General features: G+C 38.6%; 2 protein-coding genes across 4 annotated transcripts in view; both read left to right on the top strand.

Annotated features, from left to right (window-relative positions):
• The window catches only part of SPICE1 (spindle and centriole associated protein 1), a 54339-nt gene extending 41348 nt beyond the window's left edge, over window positions 1–12991 (top strand). For all 3 annotated transcript variants that reach the window (XM_044251399.1, XM_044251398.1, XM_044251400.1), the window contains 5 exons: window positions 4063–4553; window positions 6660–6843; window positions 9440–9542; window positions 10516–10603; window positions 12243–12991. In XM_044251399.1, the coding sequence (XP_044107334.1) occupies window positions 4063–4553; window positions 6660–6843; window positions 9440–9542; window positions 10516–10603; window positions 12243–12296 (920 nt within the window). In that variant the 3' untranslated portion in view covers window positions 12297–12991. The remainder of the gene's footprint in view (window positions 1–4062; window positions 4554–6659; window positions 6844–9439; window positions 9543–10515; window positions 10604–12242) is intronic.
• Window positions 12992–17732: 4741 nt separating this feature from the next.
• The window catches only part of CFAP44 (cilia and flagella associated protein 44), a 164896-nt gene continuing 162890 nt past the window's right edge, over window positions 17733–19738 (top strand). The window contains exon 1 of the mRNA XM_044251397.1: window positions 17733–17811. The gene's annotated coding sequence lies outside the window, so the exon portion shown is untranslated. The remainder of the gene's footprint in view (window positions 17812–19738) is intronic.

Genomic DNA, 19738 nt, shown 5'->3' with positions numbered 1-19738 from the left:
TTCTCTTAAATTTTAACTTTACACAATAATTATAGACTGTCCTTTATTAAAGAAGAGGGTTTAATTAACATTAACTCCTACTTTCCTTCTCTATCTAATTTGGATGATTATATTTTAATTTTTAATTCTTCTATTGCTTAACTTTTGTGACTTCAAATACTTTCTATCTCTTCTTTGTTAACGCTATGCAGTAGCTCTTGGCGTTCCACTATGAAAGACAGGGATACTAGCTCTGCTTCCCTTCTGGCTCTCCTGTGCTTCCACTTCACACCTTCACTCAGTCTATATTTCCTTTTACTGCATTGAGTTTGGTGACATTTCCTTTGTTCCATTACTACAATTATGTCTTCTGTGTCTTGTCTATAGATGGTTACTGAAAGTTGAAAACAAGTGACTGTTTTTTTGTTTCTCGATCTATTGTTACTATCAGTCTTTGTGCCACAGGAAGGAAAAAGTTCTTAGTATGAAGATCAAAGTGAATTTATTTCACTTAATCAGTTGTTCAGAATATTTAAGTTTGCTCTATATTTATACTAACTTTCTTCCTTAGTTTTTGTTTTGCCTGGAGTTTTGAATTGCTTTTACCCATTATTTACCCAAGAATAATGTGCTTTACTCTCTTGTTTACACATGAATAATAGCTTCTGGCCCTTTAGTTATACTGTGTGTGGTGTGGAATCTGCTTTCATTCCAGAGATAATTCCCAGAGTTCTTCCACCCCGTTCCAGTCTGCACTGATTGCTCACTCGGCCCGCCACACACCTCTTATCCTGGGACTTGCTAAGGTCACACTCCTGGGGTTATATCTACTATTTCCTGGATTCCATTTATTCCTCTTTGGTTTTCTCCCTCAGGTTTCTGAAAGAAATCATTAGAATGGGTGTATAGAAGGTAAATCCTAAGTTCTTAAAAATCTGAGAACATTTTTCCTTTTTCTGTTATACTTGGTTGATAATTTGCCTAGATATAGAATTCTAGGTCCATAATCCTTTACCCTGAGAAATTTGAGGCATTGTTCTATTGATTTTTACTATCTGGTGTTGCAGTTCAGATGTATGATGTAATATCTAACTTTTATTTCTTTGTATTTGACCTACTTTTTCTTTGTGGAAGCTTTAGAATTCCTTTATTTTTATTCTGACCTTGCATAAGGTGTGTCTAAATGTGTGGGTTTTTTTTTTTTTTCTTTTTTTCTTTTTCCCTCTCTCATTGCACTATGAGGCACCAGTGGGACCTTTTGGACATGAAGACACATGACTTTCTGCAGTTTTAAAAAATAGTATATTGATCTTCTGGACCATTTGCTTTCTTTCTTTTTTTTTTTTTTTAAAGATTTTATTTATTTGACAGAGAGAGATCATAAGTAGACAGAGAGGCAGGCAGAGAGAGAGAGAGGGAAGCAGGTTCCCTGCTGAGCAGAGAACCCGATGCAGGACTTGATCCCAGGACCTTGGGATCATGACCTGAGCCGAAGGCAGTGGCCTAACCCACTGAGCCACCCAGGCGCCCCTGGACCATTTTCTTATGTATTTAGCCTTATATCTTCCTTCTTATATTCTGGAAGATTTTTTTTTCACTTTATATTCAACCTTGTCTTTTATTTTTTTTAAAAATGTCACCAAGTTATATTTTTAATTTCTAAGCAATAGCCCTTTCTTAGTGTTTGATTGTCCTTTTTTCTTTGATGCTTATTACAAATGCATTATCTTGGGGCACCTGGGTGGCTCAGTTGGTTAAATGGCTTCCTTTAGCTCAGGTCATAGTTTCAGGGCCCTGGGATCGATTCTGGAGCCAGGCTCCTTGCCCAGCAGGGAGTCTACTTCTCTCTCTCTCTCTCTCAAATAAATAAATAAAAATTAAGAACAACAACAACAACAACAAACAGCACAACAAAACAAAACAAATGCATTATCTTCCAGAAACACTCTTCTGAGTATACCCTTTAGAATTTTATTACATTATCTTTTGTATCTGAATTTTCCCTTCTCTTCTGTCTTTTGTTCTGTTTTCCTATCCTGGTTTTTCTGTTTTGTGCTGTTGATTTTCCTTACATGTCTGGTGATCCTTCACTACCTATCATAGTTAAGAATAAAGGACTGGAGCGAATGTTATAGGTAGTTGGCATAGGTTTTCTCTTCTGGGGTGTAGGTTGGTCTAGGTCTTTTTAACCAATAGACTTTCCCTTCAGCAGTTGCTTTGATATATGGACACGCTTCATTAACTGCAGGCTTGCTTTTAGGGTATGTAAGTAGGATACAGCTGTTTCACTGGGGCTACCACAATTGCCCTCCCCAATGCTATTTTTTCACTTTTGAGGATGACTGGGGCAAGTAGTGAGCACAGCTTGACCAACATAACTATGAAGTAGATTAACTTTCAGGTTATTCTGCAATTTTCAGCCTACTTCTCACTTTCTCCTTCTGCACAGTCAGCTTTGAACTAGTGGCCTTTTTCTGGTTCTCCCAGAAAGACTGGCTTTTACCTGTCACTTTCTTATAACATATACATGTTCTAAACTGTGGCTTCTGCTCAATTCATTCTTTCATACACTTCCCATCCACTTTTAGTCTTTCAGAAATGTGTCAAAATAATCTCATTTGCTAATGACTCTCTTCCTAGATCATAATCTTCACTGATATGAGTTTATTAATTTTTTTATTTCCTTGTTGTCAGTGAAAGAAGGTGAGTCTCTAGTATCTCTCTCTATTAGGTCATTTCCCCTAAACTACTGCTATGGACTTCAGTGGCCTCTAGGTTAGTAACTCCAGTGTACTTTTCTTTTTTGTGTTTCTAGGTCTTACAGTAGTATTGTATGTGGTTAACCACTCCCTTTTGGTTTCCTTCATACCATGTTCTTGTAATATTTCTCTAACCATTCTGGCTGCCCCACTTCAGTCTGCTTTGCTAGCTTCTCCTCTTTATGCCGCTCTGCATGTTGATTTTCTCATGTGTCGGTATTGGTTTCTTTTCTCGTTCAATTTTTTTTCTCGAAATAATCTCAACCATTCTCATTGCTCCCAATACTGTCTATATGCCAGTGACTTCCAGTTTTATATCTTCACCTAGATGAGTCTTAAGTTTCTGACCCATTTGCCTGGGGGAATATTTGGATAAATCATCAGGTACTTAAACTTATCCTGTTAAAGTGGAATTCTTGCTAGCTTCCCTTCCCCCAAATCTGTTCTTATCTTCTCCATCTCTGTAAATCATATCACTGCCCACTCAGTTGCACATGCCATCTTGATCTGTGTGTTTCCCTTACTCCCCACTTCCAGTTCATCACTCTTAGTTCTATTACCAAAAAATTTTCAAGTGTACCCACTTCTCTCCATCTCTATAGCCAACATACCCTTGTTGGAGCTGTCATCATCTTTCTCCTAAACTACCACAATGGCTTACTGGTCTCCCTACTTCCACTCTTGGATCTTCCAATTAACACAGCATTTAAGAAATATAAATTGAGTCATTGTCAAACCTTCTCCATATTTCATTGATCTTGGATTAAATTACAAAATTCCAAACATGGCTTGAGTGAGAAATATTTCTGTACACCTCTCCAAACTCATATTTTTCCTGTTCTCCCTTGTTACTGTATTACACTAAATTGCCTCCTTTCTTTGCTCTTTCCTATTTTTGGGCATTCACATATGTTGTTCTCTCTGCCTGTACTCTTCTTTGCTCTGCTTTCTGCCACATAAGTAATCATTTTCAAATTTTACTTCTTCAGAGATGCCTTTCCTATCTTCAGTTTACAGTAGGTATTTATACTCCCTACACCCCCAGTATTCCCAGATACGAGTTAATACATGTATTAAAATGTGAACTTGGCAGACTTTTTTTTACAAGGATACTGATAGAGCCTTAAGGAATATAAAAGTCTCTGTATTTGATTGTTTGAGGTGGCATTGGTGGTATATTCCCTGCTAAAATAATTTAGGCATTCAGAAACCAGACCCTTCTCTTGAAATACATTTCTAACTACCATGGTGAGTAATGAGATGATTGTAGAGCCAGTCTGTGGCTAAATGATGCATCTTTATTCTGTTTTAATTTTATCTACAGTATTGAGGAGGACTGTTCAAACTCGTCCTGCTCCACGAATTCCTCCAACTGTGGAAATAATTGAGAAGGAACAAAATTGGGAAAAGACGGCCTTCCCTACTGACACAGACAATCAGAATTCAAGTGAAGAGAGTCGTCTCTTCACTCAGAGATGGAGGGTATCTCACATGGGGGAAGATCTGGAGAACAAAGCCCAGGCTCCTTTTGTTAACCTCTCACAGCCCTTCTGTAGTTCCCATTCAAACACTCAGCAGGCCAGAATCCCCGAGTTCTCTGAAGAGACCCCAGTACTGGGAGATGGGCAGCAACTTAGAACAAATGAAGCATTAATACAAAGAAAAGACATCATGGCACGAATTGCTGAGTTGACCCTGCAGAATTCAGCTATCAAGGCACATCTGAATAATATTATTGGGCCAGGAGGAGAGCAAGGGGATGGAGTTCGGGAATTAAACAAACAAGAGACAAGTCATATGAGCAACATGACTGCAGTGAGTACCAGTTAAGGGTTGACTAAGGACATTTAGAAATTTAAGTACTTTGCTGGAACAAAGCATTCCTGGATATCTTCGAGGCTGCTATTAGAAGGCTTATGCTTTGTCATGTCCTCATCACAAGAAAAAGAAAAGTTATTTATCAGTTTATTTAACACATACAGTAAAAGAGGACAGCATAAAATAGAAAATGTTGAAAATGAATGAGGAAAATAAGACAAAGGTAAAATGTGTAGAAAAGCTGAAATTAAGCTGCAAATGAAGTTATAAATATAAAATGCAAAATTAGTTTGAGTTTGAAAGCCTGCTATACAGCTACATTTTAATTGAAAGCATTTTTACTCTCATAGGGCTCATACAAGAGAATTATGTGTGGCTGGGCCTTAATTCATGAGGAGTTAATTTTTTAGGACACACAAATGCATTTTCCTGTAGAAATGATGTTTTAAAGGATTATTAAAGTCAGACTTTAATGTATGTATGAATCATCTGGAGATCTTGATAGAATGCAGTTTCTGATTGAGCAGTTCTGAGATAGTACTTGTGCATTTTTGACAAGTTCTCAGATGGTACCGGACTGAAGATTATGCTTTGAATAGAAAAGTCTGCCTATTATATTGAAGAAATTTTATGGGCTAACCAGGTAACTTAAATCTTCATTTTCTTGTTCATGGGGAGAAAAGGGATTCTAAATTCCAGCTAGCGACTGTTTATAACATGTTCTTAGGCTGGTCCCAGTGACAGGAGACACGTCCTTTTACCACTTTGTGAGCCACAGTGGCTCCTGTCAGGGTTCTGATAGCAGATGGAACAGTCTTTTAGCAGTGGGAAGGAGCTGGGCAGCTTTATGGATTAAGGATTCCAGAAGTGATTGCTTCTATAAAGGCTTTTACCAGTGATAGATTGAGGGCTTCCATGAGGAAGTTTAGGAGGGGATGGGAGTGGGGTTAAGGACCACCTCTGTCAGCGCAGAGTCACGGGAAATAAGGGCAGTATGAGTGTGGGGTCACAGAGTAATAGTCAGAGGTGACTGGCAATCTTTTACCAGGAAGAAGTATTAGGAGTGGGCAGCTGCTGTCGGTCTAGATGTGTATAACTATAGATTGCCTTAATTTTGAGTCATTGGAGGTATTTCTGCATTTGCAGAATTTTGACAATTATTTGAAGCAGGTAACTAGCTCTTGGTTTTAAAAAGGCAGCAGAGTTGAAAATTGAGCTTGCCTGCTTTTCTAATTAGTATACAGATCAGGCTAGTGAGGATAATCTGTTATTGTCTTCACCACTCTCTTTGTCGTAATCAGAATTTCAGAGTGATCTTTAATTTAAAATGTTTCGTTTATCTCTCTTTTTTAAAATTAATGAGTGTATGTTACAAATTAGTGATTTCTATTAGGAATATTTTTTTTTCTCAAAGAGATGTATTTAACTAAATGAAATAATCAAGAATGACACATGTATTCGTCTCAGGAATTTTCATATTAAATTTACGTTATATTCCTTGGGTGGCTTTTTTACTCTACCTTTCATATTCTTTTCTAGTCACCACATTTCTCAAATTAGATATCTGAGGCCAAACATGGCTTGGGGTGGCTGACCCCTGGTCAAGAAGAGTGATAAGATTCCTAGAAATCTTTGCCAAATAACTCATGGTACATGTATGACAATTGGGATGGTAGAAGCATCTCTCGAGGATAACAGATCCTCTTTTCTATACTGAGATTCCCACCACAGATCTATCATTAATAGACCTGTTACTTAGAAGTCAGGTCACTAGCAGTACTGTCTTTGCTCATGGGACCTTTTGTGTACCTCAACAAACACGAAGAGATGAAGGGAAGCTTTGTCCCACAGACGTTCTCCATGGACAGTGGGACTAGAGGGATTATGTTGTGCCAGTATCAGAAGGATTGGTATCCCTTTCCTTTAGCCCTAATCTTTCAATTAAATGACTTTTATTCTTTGCCTACGATTCAAGTTTACATATAGTGAGGGCCGTGAATACTAACTAGCTGGTTCTTAGTGGAAGAGCTCAGTTTTACAAAAAGTTAAAATTGTTTGGATTGTTTTTAATGTGGAATTTGTGCCTTTTTTTTTTTTTTAAAGACCTTTCCAGCACCACAACCTCTAACATCAAGTAGCATGGAGGAGCGGATTGCAGAATTGAATCGGCAGAGTATGGAGGCTCGTGGAAAACTCTTGCAGTTAATAGAGCAGCAGAAACTTATTGGTCTGAATCTTTCCTCTCCACCAGTATCGCCCATTCCATCACCTCTCAGAGCATGGACTGGTTGGTCACAAATTCATGGTTTAAAAGCCAGACACATGAGAGTTTTTACTTTCTTGATTTTGCAAGTATATATTGAGCTGAAAGAAATCTCAAAGCACATATTTCAATGTCTTCAATTTCACATTGAAAGAAACAGACCTAAGTCTCAGAATAAGTGACAGAAATAAGACTAGAAGGCCACTCTCCTGGTAGAAAGCTGTACCATGGTGCCTGCAGTTAATCTTTGGTGTCTAAGTTCTTAAGTTGCCTGATGTGTAAATGGGATTCATTATAGTGTATGATTCACTTAGGACCTATGCAGTGGCTAGGTATAAAACATTAGCATCAAAATGATAATTTAGAATTTAAACAAATTACAAGTTACAAGTTACAACAAATTACAAGTTATTTTATTAAAACCAATTAAAACATTTTTATTTGTAAATTAAACTTCCCATTCTGTTATTTTATTTCGGAGTATGATAAACTAGAGGGGCTTCTGAATAATAGGCTAGTGACTGAAAAATTAGTTGTCATAATATTTACAAACAAAAAAGTATGGATGAAATGAAGTAGATCTTAAGTTGTTCTTTGGCAAAAATTGAATTACTAAGACCCTCAAGGGATAGAGCTGTATGAAGGCTATAGAGAGACTAATTTTGGCCCCGTATAAAAGAAGGTTCTAATTGTGAGGGATAGAAAATAATTATATCCTAAGTAGTATGTTCTCTGAGGTGTTTTAGAGGGATTCATCTGTCCAGAGGCTGGTTGAAGTAGGCTATTTTTAAGGTATCTGCCAATAAGACTTAAATTTTTTTTAATTCCAGTATAGTTAACATAGAGTGTTATATTAGTTTCAGGGGTATGATACAGTGATCCAACAATTCTGTACATTACTCAGTGATTACTTAGTGTGCTCTTAATCGCCTTTACCGGTTTTGCCCATCCTCCCCACTCACCTCCCTTATAAGACTTTTTCTCTCAGTTTCAAATCATTTCTTTTTTGAAACTCCAGACCTAGAAAGCAGACTCTTGAAAATTACTGGAAAATGACAGATAATGCATTTCCCCAGGGTATTTTCTCTTTGCTTATTCTAGCTTTTCATAGTTGTTCTTCATAGTCATGAAGTGTAGAGGCAACTTCTGATTAAATCACTCGATACGTTTGAACATCTACTACCTGCCATCCTGCTCTGGGCCTTTGGAAAACTGCTTCAAACAGGACAAATCCCTGTCCAGCATTACGAGATAATGTCTTTGCGCTAAGTGCAATGAAGAAGAATAAGCCAAATTACTCTTAAGAATAATTTTGTAATACATTAGACATCTTCTGTTTCAATTGTTCTTTAAGTTTAAAAGTACTTTGTTTCTATTATCTTAATTAGTTCTCAACACACCCTGAAAGTATACAGAGCTGGTCTTAAAGCTTTTTGATACATAAATAAACTGAGGGAAAAGAAGTGATTTGACTGAAGTTCTAAAACAAATTGGTAAATTTGCAAACTGCATTCTTTTTTTTTTTTTTAGAGATTTTATTTATTTATTTATTTGACAGAGAGAGAGAGAGAGATTACAAGTAGGTAGTGAGGCAGGCGGGGTGGGGGGGAACAGGCTCCCAGCTGAGCAGAGAGCCCGATTTGGGGATTGATCCCAGGATCCTGAGATCATGAGCTGAGTCAGAGACAGAGGCTTAACCCACTGAGCCACCCAGGTGCCTCTAAATGGAGTTCTTTTCATTCCAGTGGTTGTATCTCCAAAATACTCTTTTTGGAGTATTCCTTTTTAAAAGTAAAATATTCCTTTTTAAAAGTAAAGATACTCCTTTTCAAAGATACTCCTTTTTAAAAGTAAAATTTTTGGTTTCATGGGTACCTTTATGCACTGTGATGATAAAGATATAAATAATCATATGCCATGCAAAACCTCTTTTGTTTTCTAGGGTAATGGAGGAATATGTCGTACAATTAAATATGATTTCATTACCCAATAAAGCTCTTAAGTACTGATTCCTAGGAGCCTCTGTGAAACTGCCCAGGATAGACATTAAGTCTTTCATTAGTAGATAGTAAATATTTGTTAAGTGATAATCTACTTGTGAAATATTGAAAATGAATACAATTATACTTGCCATTGGCTATATGAGCTCTTCAGCCAACTTTCCCCTCCTAAGCCAATGCCTTCAGGAATCTAATAATGTAATAGATTTAGAGGATTTAAAGTTTTATTGAATGACTTCAGAAATTTTCCTTTTTCTTTTTAATTTTTTTGAAAATTTTAGATAAGTTCTTTGTGACAAAAATCTTAAGATTTTTAGGGCTAGCTCTTAATTTCTGTTTTTCACTTCCAGATCTGACATGATACCACTTGTCTGAAGATTCTGGCTTTCTATGAACTGGCATGCTACTGAATTGACACTAGTAACTAAAGTTTCTTGTCTCACAGTTCATTTTGAGAAACAAACAAAAAAATCCTTCAAAGGTGTCTGTGGGCCATAATGAAAATATAGAAAGAACCTCCAAATTTGTAATGTGCAATTTGCAGTAAGATAGAAATCAATTAAATTTTTATTTTATTTTAATGAAAGATAATGAAACTAATATTTATTTTTATATTTTAGAAGGAGGAAAGAGGACAATTGAAGTATCTATTCCAGGAGCTGAAGCCCCAGAAAACTCTAAATGCAGTACTGTCTCTCCTACCAGTGGGATAAATACCAGAAGGTAGGGTTATAATGTGAACAGTTACTTAAAGAAATAAAAAAATGTGGTTTTTCATTCTATGTGTGAAAAAAGAAAGTGCATAGTATCTAACTTAGGTTCAGACAGATTCACTCATGTAGAGAAAATAAAGCAATTAGAAGAATTTCTGGGGAAAAAGAAGAGGAGTGAGGAATAGGCCTTAAGTAGAACAGTGTGGGTTGGCTGTTGAGAACAAAAATAGGATAATAGCACATATATAGAGCACTTTATAGGTTATAAAATTAGGAGATAACCTCTGACAGACAGGGTGGGTAAAGTGACCAGTAGCATTTTTCTCCTTTATAATAAACTGAAGCTCAGTGAGCTACTTGAGTGTTTTGCTTAGATGGGTCACATGGTTGGTAAAAGGTGGCCCTGAGGGTGGACCTGGCTCTTCTGTCTCCACTCTCTGTGCCTCCCGCGACACTGCGCTGCTGTTCCAGGGCTCCTTACTCTTCCAGCCTTACCCTGCCCTTGCACATGCATCTTTCCCCTTTAATGTTCAGAATGTTACAGCGTGATACTTGCTGGTGGAAATTGTCATTATATACTTGTCAAAACCCATAGAATGTATAACAAAAGGGTGAGCCCTGATGCAAGCCATGGATTTAATGAATACTGTATCAATATTATCTCATCAGTTGTGATAAATGTAGTAACCTGATGCAAAGTGTTAATAATAGGGGAAACTGTGAGGGAAATGAGAGCTGTATTGGAGCTCTCTGTAATTTACATTTGATCCTTTTGTAAACCTAAAACTGCCCTAAAAATGGAAGTCTATTAATTAAAAGCAAACAAACAAACAACTTAGGGTGGTTAAAATATGTTACAAATAATTACCTCATTTAGACTTAACTCAGGCATTGCCAGTACTGAGATTTGTCAGTCTTAAATAATTTTTGAAGGTTAATGATGATAGATCACACTCTCACTCTCTTTTATTTCTCATAAATAGATCTTCAGGGGCTACTAGTAATTCTTGTTCTCCATTAAACGCCACCTCAGGAAGTGGGCGATTCACACCTGTTAATCCAAGAACAAAGGTATGTGATAAAATGTAATTGTGAAATTTGTGTAGGGGTCAGGAAAGGTGGCTGATTAGTGATTTCCATTCTTTTTTTTTTTTTTTTTAAGATTTAATTTATTTATTTGACAGAGAGAGACCAAGCAGGCAGAGAGAGAGAGGAGGAAGTAGGCTCCCTGCCAAGCAGAGAGCCCGATGTGGGTCTCGATCCCAGGACTCTGAGATCATGACCTGAGGGGAAGGCAGAGGCTTAACCCACTGAGCCACCCAGAAGCCCCTAGTGATTTCCATTCTTTTTTTTTTTTTTTTTTAAGATTTTATTTATTTATTTGACAGAGAGAGATCACAAGTAGGCAGAGAGGCAGGCAGAGAGAGAGAGGAGGAAGCAGGCTCACTGCTGAGCAGAGAGCCCGATGCGGGACTCGATCCCAGGACCGTGAGATCATGACCTGAGCCGAAGGCAGCGGCTTAACCCACTGAGCCACCCAGGCGCCCCTAGTGATTTCCATTCTTAATTGGTCTTGTTATCCTACAGATGACATAAAATTCTCAGAAGAAAAGAATTCCTAATTCACCTTTACTAGAAAAGAACCATTAAGCCATATAGTTTCTTTTGTGTTCTAGGGTAGCTAAGGAATAAGGTAAAATTCAATAGGATTTCAACATACACTGGAAATCACTGGTTTCAGGCAAAGCATTCCAGTAATTCGACAGGACATACAGGCGTGCCTTGAAGTCCCTTGGTGCTTGCTTTGGCTGTGTGGGATTGGGATATTCTGGGCCCTGGGGCTACTTTTCTTGTCACTTTACCCTAGTGTGCTGTATTTGAGTGTGCCACTGGTTAGAGAAGTTGCGGTTAATCAGTGTCATACATATTCTTCACGTGTTCTCATTTGCTATAGATTGGATTAAGTAGTGAGTGCTTCAGTAAATATAGAGTATTTATAGCCCAGATTGTTATTCTCAAATATCCCAATTGTCTAGCACTACAAGATTTGTTCTTTGCTCTTTCTTATATCCTAAAAAAGTTTTTAAAATAAAGATTTACTTATTTATTTAAAATAGAGAGAGCACATGTGTGTGCACACACATAAGAGAGGTAGAGGCAGAGGGAGAGGAGAGAGAACTTCAGGCAGATTCTCTGCTGCGTGTGGAGCCCAGCATGGGGCTCCATCCCACAACCCTGAGATCATGACCTGAGCCGAAATCAAGACTCAGACCCTTAACCAACTGAGCCACCCAGGTGCCCCTAAAAAAGTTTTAAAGTAGACTGTTTTATATAATTTGCCTTTAGTTTCTGGAATTTAGTAACAAATTTAATTTACTAAGATCAAATAACTTTGCTATTTTAAAAATTTGTACCTATAGTTTGTATAAAATACTGGATTCATCTTTTATTTAAAATATAGGTTTCCTCAATCAATCAGGGGATCTGTTGACCAGGGGAATCAGTTACTTGGGAGTGGCTCTGTTAGGAAATAAAAATTGCTAGTAGCAGTTCAATTTTCAGTATCCTGTGATCACATAAGATAACTTTGATTCTATGTACTTGGTCTACACTTGATCTTAGCCAAAACTTGGTCTAAATAATTATAAACCTTGATTGGGCTTATGTTTCTGATTACTTTCTAAATCCATCTTGCATCTTTGTTCAACAGACGGAAAAACAGAATGAAGAAGGCTGGTTTGCTCTTTCTACCCACGTGTCATAAGTGAAGTTCGTTGTATAGAATTTGTTTTCAGCAGTATATTCTTGAGCTCCAACTTCCCTTTCTTTCCCTGCTTCTGCTTTCAGGTTTTTTTGTCCTTTTAGGTAAAACCTATAAAGATCTTGTAACTTAGTACTTACAGAACAAAGAATAAAGCAATTATTTAAATCTTGGATCTTTTCAAATAGATTTCCAACAACTAACTAATGTACAACCTTCTGTGAATTAAATTTTGATTATAGGGAAATTGAAGTTTTATATTCTCATAATTTCATAAGTATTATAAGGTTTTGCTGAGTAATGCATTTTTACCTTTATCATCTTTATTCAGGTTTTCTTTTTTTGTCTAGTATATCTTAAGTGATGTATTTCTTTTATTTTTTCCTAAAGAGCTAAGTTGCTTTGTATATAACTTATAATAAAATGGCTCTGGGTGATTAAAGTCTGGCTTTCAGAAAAATTAAGCCCTCCCTTTGATTTCTTTTTGGGTACGAAGTTACTGTTGTCCATGGCTTTTTCTGTCAAGTGGAATGTACAGCTTTAAAAAGTAGGTGTGGGGGCATCTATTCACATTTGTTTATGCAGCTAAGAGTGGATGTATATATTATAAAATTCTTAGATAGACTTTGAATGTGAAAATGTCATCAATAATTATAATGTACATCAAATAAATAATGATCATAGAGCTTGTGTCTAAATGCAGTGACATTGATTTATTGGTATATTTAGTGTTTGAAACAGAAACGAGTACAAAAGTTTGCTATCAACTTTCCCAGCCCTGACTCTACAACACATTCAAGATTGTTTTCTCCAAAGCACCTGTGGCTCTCAGACACTGCCTTTTATTTTAAACTTCCTTTTAAAATTATCTCTGTTCTTTCACTGTGGGATGGGAATTCTCAACCTAGTGTAGTGGGAGTGGGGCAGGGGAAACACATTGAAACTACTTGGGGAACTTTCTCAGACAATACTGTCCCTCCTGAGTTATTCATATTCTTTGAAGTGTCAAATGCAACTTTCATTTGGGTCTCTTCATTGTGGTGGCAAAAATATAATTCTTCCCTGTGTATCATTGATGTTATTTACATGAAGTCATCTGTATTCATTTGCATTATTGTAGGTTCTTCCATCTGTAATGTACTTTTTAAAAACTTGGTGTTTAATAAATACTAGCCCTGCCCAGAATATAAACCCATTTAATACCATTCCTAATATTGAAATGTCAAGTTTTCTTCTTGGTCTATGAATGCATTGTTTTTTGTTTTTTTAATTTTTGAAGTTTTTATTTAAATTCCAGTTAGTTAACATGCAATGTAGTATTAGTTTCAGGTGTACAATATAGTGATTCAACACTTCCATACATTACCTAGTGCTTATCACAAGTGCCCTCCCCAATCCCCATCACCCATTTCACCCATTCCCCCTACCCACCTCCTGCTGGTAACCATTAGTTTGTTCACTATAGTTAATGGTCTGTTTCTTGGTGTGCCTCTCTGTCTCTTTTTCTTTTTCCCCTTTGCTCATTTGTTTCTTAAATTACACATATAATTGAGATCATGAGGTATTTGTCTTTCTCTGACTGACTTCTCTTAGCTCACTGTTCTCTAGTTCTATCCACATTGTTGCAAACGGCAAGATTTCATGTGAATGTATTCTTCTTCTTTTTTTTTTCCATGTGAAACATTATGAAGATATTTATTACCCCCAAATCATAAATTGGTGCATATTTGGTTTTAAGTAACACCACTTTGGGCCCTCTATCAGCTTTCAGAGCTGGCTGCACCAGTGGGTTTCAAAGTATGGCCCTGACCAACAGTGTCAGGATCACCGGGGTACTTGTTAGAAGTGAAAATTCATGGGCCATGCCCTAGACCCATTGATCAGAAAATGTCTGTTTTAATAGGCCCCTCATGTGATTCTGATGCATGCTTCAGTTTGGGAACCATTGGTTTGATGAGGGGTGAACTCTGCTATATTTGATGATGTACTACATTTGTATTCACTTTTCTAGTCCAAACTCAGATAACTTCTATTTCTTGTGTTAGGACTCAAGTTTTTGGCTAACATAGGACTTCTCCAAAATGCCCCAGGGGTGCCTGGGTGGCTCAGTCCATTCTGCTTTGGCTCAGGTCATAATCCCATGGTCCTGAGATGAAGGCCCAGGCCCTGCTTCTCCCTGTCCCTTTGCCCCACTCTGCTTGTATGCACACTCTCTCTCAAATAAATAAAATCTTTAAAAAAAAAATGCCCCAGAAAGCTGCTATTATCACTTGCTAAACTTTAATATGATTTTCAGTTTTCCATATTACAGCTTGGGAGAGAAACAAGATAATCAAATCCACAGTTAATGATACAATCATTCCTATGCTGAATAGTGAGATCATTTTAAGTCAGCAGATTTAATAATAATTCACTGTTCCGTAAGGGCCAGGCGCTGTTTTAGCCACTTTTCATGATTTTAAGATACCTTTATGAGGTAGATACTATTACCTTCTTTTGCAGATAAAGAAACTGAAGTACCAGGAGGGGTAAGTACCCTCTCAAAGTCACACAACTTAGGCGTGGGGCCCCTGGGATGGGACATAAGAAGTCTTTGTACAAAGCCTACACAATGCTGCCATCTTACAGTGACTATGGTATGCAAGTACAAAATCACAACAATAATAATTATAGCTATCTTTATTGAGCCATAACTACGGCTATCTCATTAAAATCTCCAGTAAAACTGAGTTAGACATGTTTGAATGCCACCCACCTTCCCTTTACAGATGAGAAAATTGAGCCCTGGAGATGAAGTAAGTAAGTTGTCTAATGCCAGGGTGTATGAGGTAAAGCCAGGGCTTGAAGCTCTTTTTTTTTTTTTTTTTTTTTAGATAGTGGACACATTATCAGGGGAGAGGGTCCCAAGGGAGTGGGAGAGAGAGAATCTTAATCAGGCTCCATGCTCAGCACAGAGCCCAATGCAGGGCTCAATCCCACGACCCTGAGATTATGACTTGAGCCAAAATCAAGAGTCACCCAGGCACCCCCCCTTAAAAAAAAAAAAAAAGATTTTATTTAACAGAGAGAGATCACAAGTAGTCAGGCAGGCAGAGACAGAGGGGGAAGCAGGCTCCCTGCTGAGCAGAGAGCCCACTGCAGGGCTCTATCCCAGGACCCTGAGATCATGACCCGAGCTGGAGGCACAGGTTTACTCCATTGAGCCACCCAGGTGCCCTGGCACCCCTCTTTTTAAAATATAATTATTGGACTCTTCCTAACTTACAAGAAAGAGTTGATCCAGCACAGAGGCTAAGTCTGCAAGTATTGCCATCACAAAGCTTGGATGCAAATGCCAACTCTGCCACTTGGGCTGTGTCCCTGAGTACATTATCTCATTTTTCCATTTGAGAGTCAGACATGATATATCTTACAGGGTTGTGAGTAGTAAGAGAGGTGAGTATATGTAAATATGTTAAGGACAGGACCTGACTCATAATAAGCATTCTGTAATGATGATTGCTAGTTTTTTGGTGCATAAATAAATACACTATTTCCTTGTGTTTCCAGATTTTTAAAGATACTATGTAGTGAATTCTTTGTGGTTTTCTCAAATTAACATTGGACTCAGTGCTTTAAATTTAGAGATACTTCACCTGAAGATGTTTGGAGGTTGAAAGAAAACATGTTGAGAATATTATTTGAAAATGTAACTAACATGCTGTTTAAAAATAAGTTTATCCTACGTTTTCTGACTTTTCAGACACCCTGGATATACCATTTGATAATTAACAGTAAAGATAATCGTTTAAATCAGGAGACTTTTAAAGTCAAGAATACTTGACTGAAGAGAACATTTCAGTACTACCAACAAATGCATGGAATAAAGTTTTTGGAAAATTGTGTAACATGGAAACCAATAAATACAAAATAGAACACAGCCTTTTAAAAATCAACTTTATTGAGAAATAATGTATATATAATTAACTGTAAAAGATAATGTATATACAATTAACTGTAAAAGAATAATTAATTGACTTTTGGCAGCTGAAACTACCACTACAAGACACATTTTGGTCATCTCCAAAAGATTCCTCCCGTCCCTTCAGTGCATGCCTCCCTTTACTCTAGTCCTGGGCAAAAACTGATGTGCTTTTTGTCATCATAGATTTGTTTATCTAAAAGGAATCATACAATTGTACTATTTTGTGTCTGGCTCTTTCACTCACTATAACAGATTCATTCATGTTGTGTGTGTCAGTTTTCTCCTTTTTTACTTCTGAGTAGTAGTCCATTGCATGGGTATTTATCCATTTCCCTGTCAATGACCGCTGCGTTTCTTTCCAGTTTCTGGCTATCAAGCATAGCTGCTGTCAACGTTCACGGACAAGGCCTTGTATAGACAGAAGTTTTTGTTTTTCTTGGATAAATACCTCAGACAAGGAATGGCCTGGTGTAAGTTTAACTTTTAAAGAAACTGCCAAATGGTTTTCCAAAGTCGTTCCATTAGATTCCAACCAGTAGTCTGAGAGTTCCAGCTGCTGCATATCTTCCACATTGGGTTCTGGCAGTTTTAAAAATTGTACCCATTGTGGTGGGTGTGGTGTATGTGCACTGTGGTGTGCATTTTGCAAAGGACTACTGTGTTTGCTGGCCACTCAGACCTCTGATAAGGTGAAGTAGTTAAAGCCCTTTGCCCATTTGAAAAATTAGGTTCTAAGTTTTTTGTTTTTTTTTTTTTTCCTTATTCGGTTGTAAGAATCCACTATGCATTCTGGATACAAAGTGCTTTGTCACTTACTGCAACACTGTACCCAGTGTTCTTTAAAGTTTTTATTTCAAGTCCAGTTAGTTACCATACAGGACAGTGATTAGTTTCAAGTGTACCAGGTAGCCATTTTAAAACCAATGTTTGGTGACCAGTGACTACTGCACCACAGAGCCGCTAAGGAGCAAACTGCGGAACCTAGAAATTCTGGGTAGGCCTCTACTTTGCGCACCCCGTAGTATGAGACCAAAGATTCCACAACATAAGATCATTTCCGTGTAGAAGCCAACGGAGATAACAGAGGCAAATAAACAGCTCAATAAAAAAGCCTCAGCATGTCTCTTTGCGGTGGTAGTGTGCAATCGGGGCCCCAGGGGCCATTTTTTAATTTGCCCGGCAGGTGTCTAAGTATTCAAAAGTCATTTCGTTTATTGATATAACATTCTTGGGATAATTATAATAGTATAAACTGGATATAAAACTAAAATGGGATAATAACCTGATACAATGTTGCGCTTTTCTATTCGGCTCGAACCCGAGTCACGTGCCTGGAAGCAGCCGGAACCAAAGCCCAACGCGATTGAGAGTCCCAAGGCCTCCGTGGGGGATTCCCCCCTCCCCGCGCAGCCGCCTTCGGGCGGCGCATGCGCTTCACCGCCCATCCGGTTCCGCCCACCGGGAGGAGGGGCGGCGTTGCCTGGTGACCGCCGTAAACGGAGACCTGGGGCGGGCGCCGGGACCAGGAACGCGCGGCCGTGCTCCGTGCTTCGGGTAAGTTTGGAGGCCCGCAGCAGGGAAGTTCCCTCAACTTCCCCCTCAGATCTGTTGGCGAGTCAAGGAGCAGTGAGCCCCACTTGGACTTCTCTCAGGCTGAACCAGCGTTCTCCAGGCTCGCTGAGACCTAGTCCTTCATCCTTGGTACGAGTCGGTTTAACAAGCGCTGAAGTGACCGGCATTGGCGGCATAGAGCTAGACGTCGTGGTTACAAAGTTGGACACGGTTCCTGCCTGCCAGGAGCTCCTAATCCGACTGGAGCGGAAGACAGCAGACCCCAGGAGTGCCAGTTAGGCGGGTCTAAGCCAGAAGCAGGGAGTCTGGTGGGAAAGTGCCTGGGTTCTGGGGTCAAGTAAACCAGATGGCCCCACACTTAGCCGTGTGACGCTTGTCAAGTTGACCCCTCTGCATTTCAGTTTCCTAATATCTAAAAAGAAAGATGATAATGCTTACTTCATGGGGTTCTTGTTACTAATTAGGATATTGCAGGTAAAGTCGGTGCAGACTTGTTGCATACAAGCAGATATAGGAGCATACACGTACTCGGTGTGTCCCGCCCATGGTGAGTTGTCCCACGTGGCTGCTAGGACTTTGGAGGAGGAGAAGGGACTAAGGAGGGACAAGGAAGGGGGAAAGTGACTGGAGATGAGGGACCTCTGTGCCATGCCAAGGAACCAGAGTTCTTATTCTGTGGCATGAGGAGCCGTTATAGGTTTCAAACAGGAAAAGTATCACATAAAAGCTGTGCTTTGTAACTACAAGAGGCAGGGCAGAAATGGACTATAGAAGGGAGCGACAAGGTGTGAGGCTGTGGTAATGGTTCAGGTGAGATGACATAACCAGATGAGGGTGGTGACACTGGGAGTAGAAGGGAGAGGATGAATTCAAAAGGCTCAATGACTGTTCACTTGGCGACGGGACATAGAAACCAACTGCGTGGGTGCGCGAGAGGGAAGGGTTCAGAGTAACTGCTCTGTGTTCTCATCTGGGAATTACATGTAACTCATTGAGTTGTTTGGAGAAGCATGTGAAACAGTATGTGCAGAATCCTTAGAACTGTGTTTGACACGTGGTAAGCATTCAAAATACATGGAGTATTATTATTCTTTGCACAGTGGTGTTTCACATTGTTAAGTAGAAACTGAGCATCTGTTTTAAGTGACAGTCTCTGAGTCTTAACATGGTCAGCTCTGGCACACTGTGGAGATGGAGTGTCTGAGTTTGTGAGACTGAAGACCCTGGAATCTGGGGAATGAATCTAACTAATAATGTTGTGTTCAGGACCATTCTGTCTGGTTTCCAGCCAACCTCCTTCTAGCAACACATGCCTTTGCACCACTATGTACTATGATTTTTTTTTTCCCTTTATACGTCCTCAGGGTTGACTCAAAACTTGATAGTCTACTCAGTGAGTTGGTTAACGGAATTAACTATAGGGTGGATCAGTGGAGCTCAATCTAATAAAAGGACATTTAAGAGAGTTCACAAATAGCCTCCCAAACCTAGCTTGTTCAGTTGTATGAGATGGGACATGGTTGCGAACACACAAAGTGTGCTGTAGTCGTTCTGGCTGGTTACAAACTGATTATGTTGAGTCAGCATATGATAAGCCTACCACACCACCCCCAGAAGATAATGTAATATTAGGCTGCCTTAAAGCAATACACTGTTTGCAACAAGTAGAGTAACAGTTCATCTCTTTTGGAGAATTTCTGGATCCCTCAAAGAAGATACAAAATTGGGAGGGATATTCAATGCATTGGGAAGGAACTTCTTGAGCTATCAGGATGCTGAAAAGAGTTGAAACCAGGTTGGTGAGGAGTAATCGAAAGACTTGAGATGCTATAGCTGGAAAAGAGAGGATCTAGGGAGAAAAGAAAAGTAGCTACAATTACTTGAATGGTTATAGTGCACAGGAAAACTT

The sequence above is a fragment of the Neovison vison genome, chromosome 6 (genome assembly GCF_020171115.1).
Source record: "Neovison vison isolate M4711 chromosome 6, ASM_NN_V1, whole genome shotgun sequence".
NCBI classification, from domain to species: domain Eukaryota; kingdom Metazoa; phylum Chordata; class Mammalia; order Carnivora; family Mustelidae; genus Neogale; species Neogale vison.
This window is presented reverse-complemented; position numbering and strand designations above follow the sequence as displayed.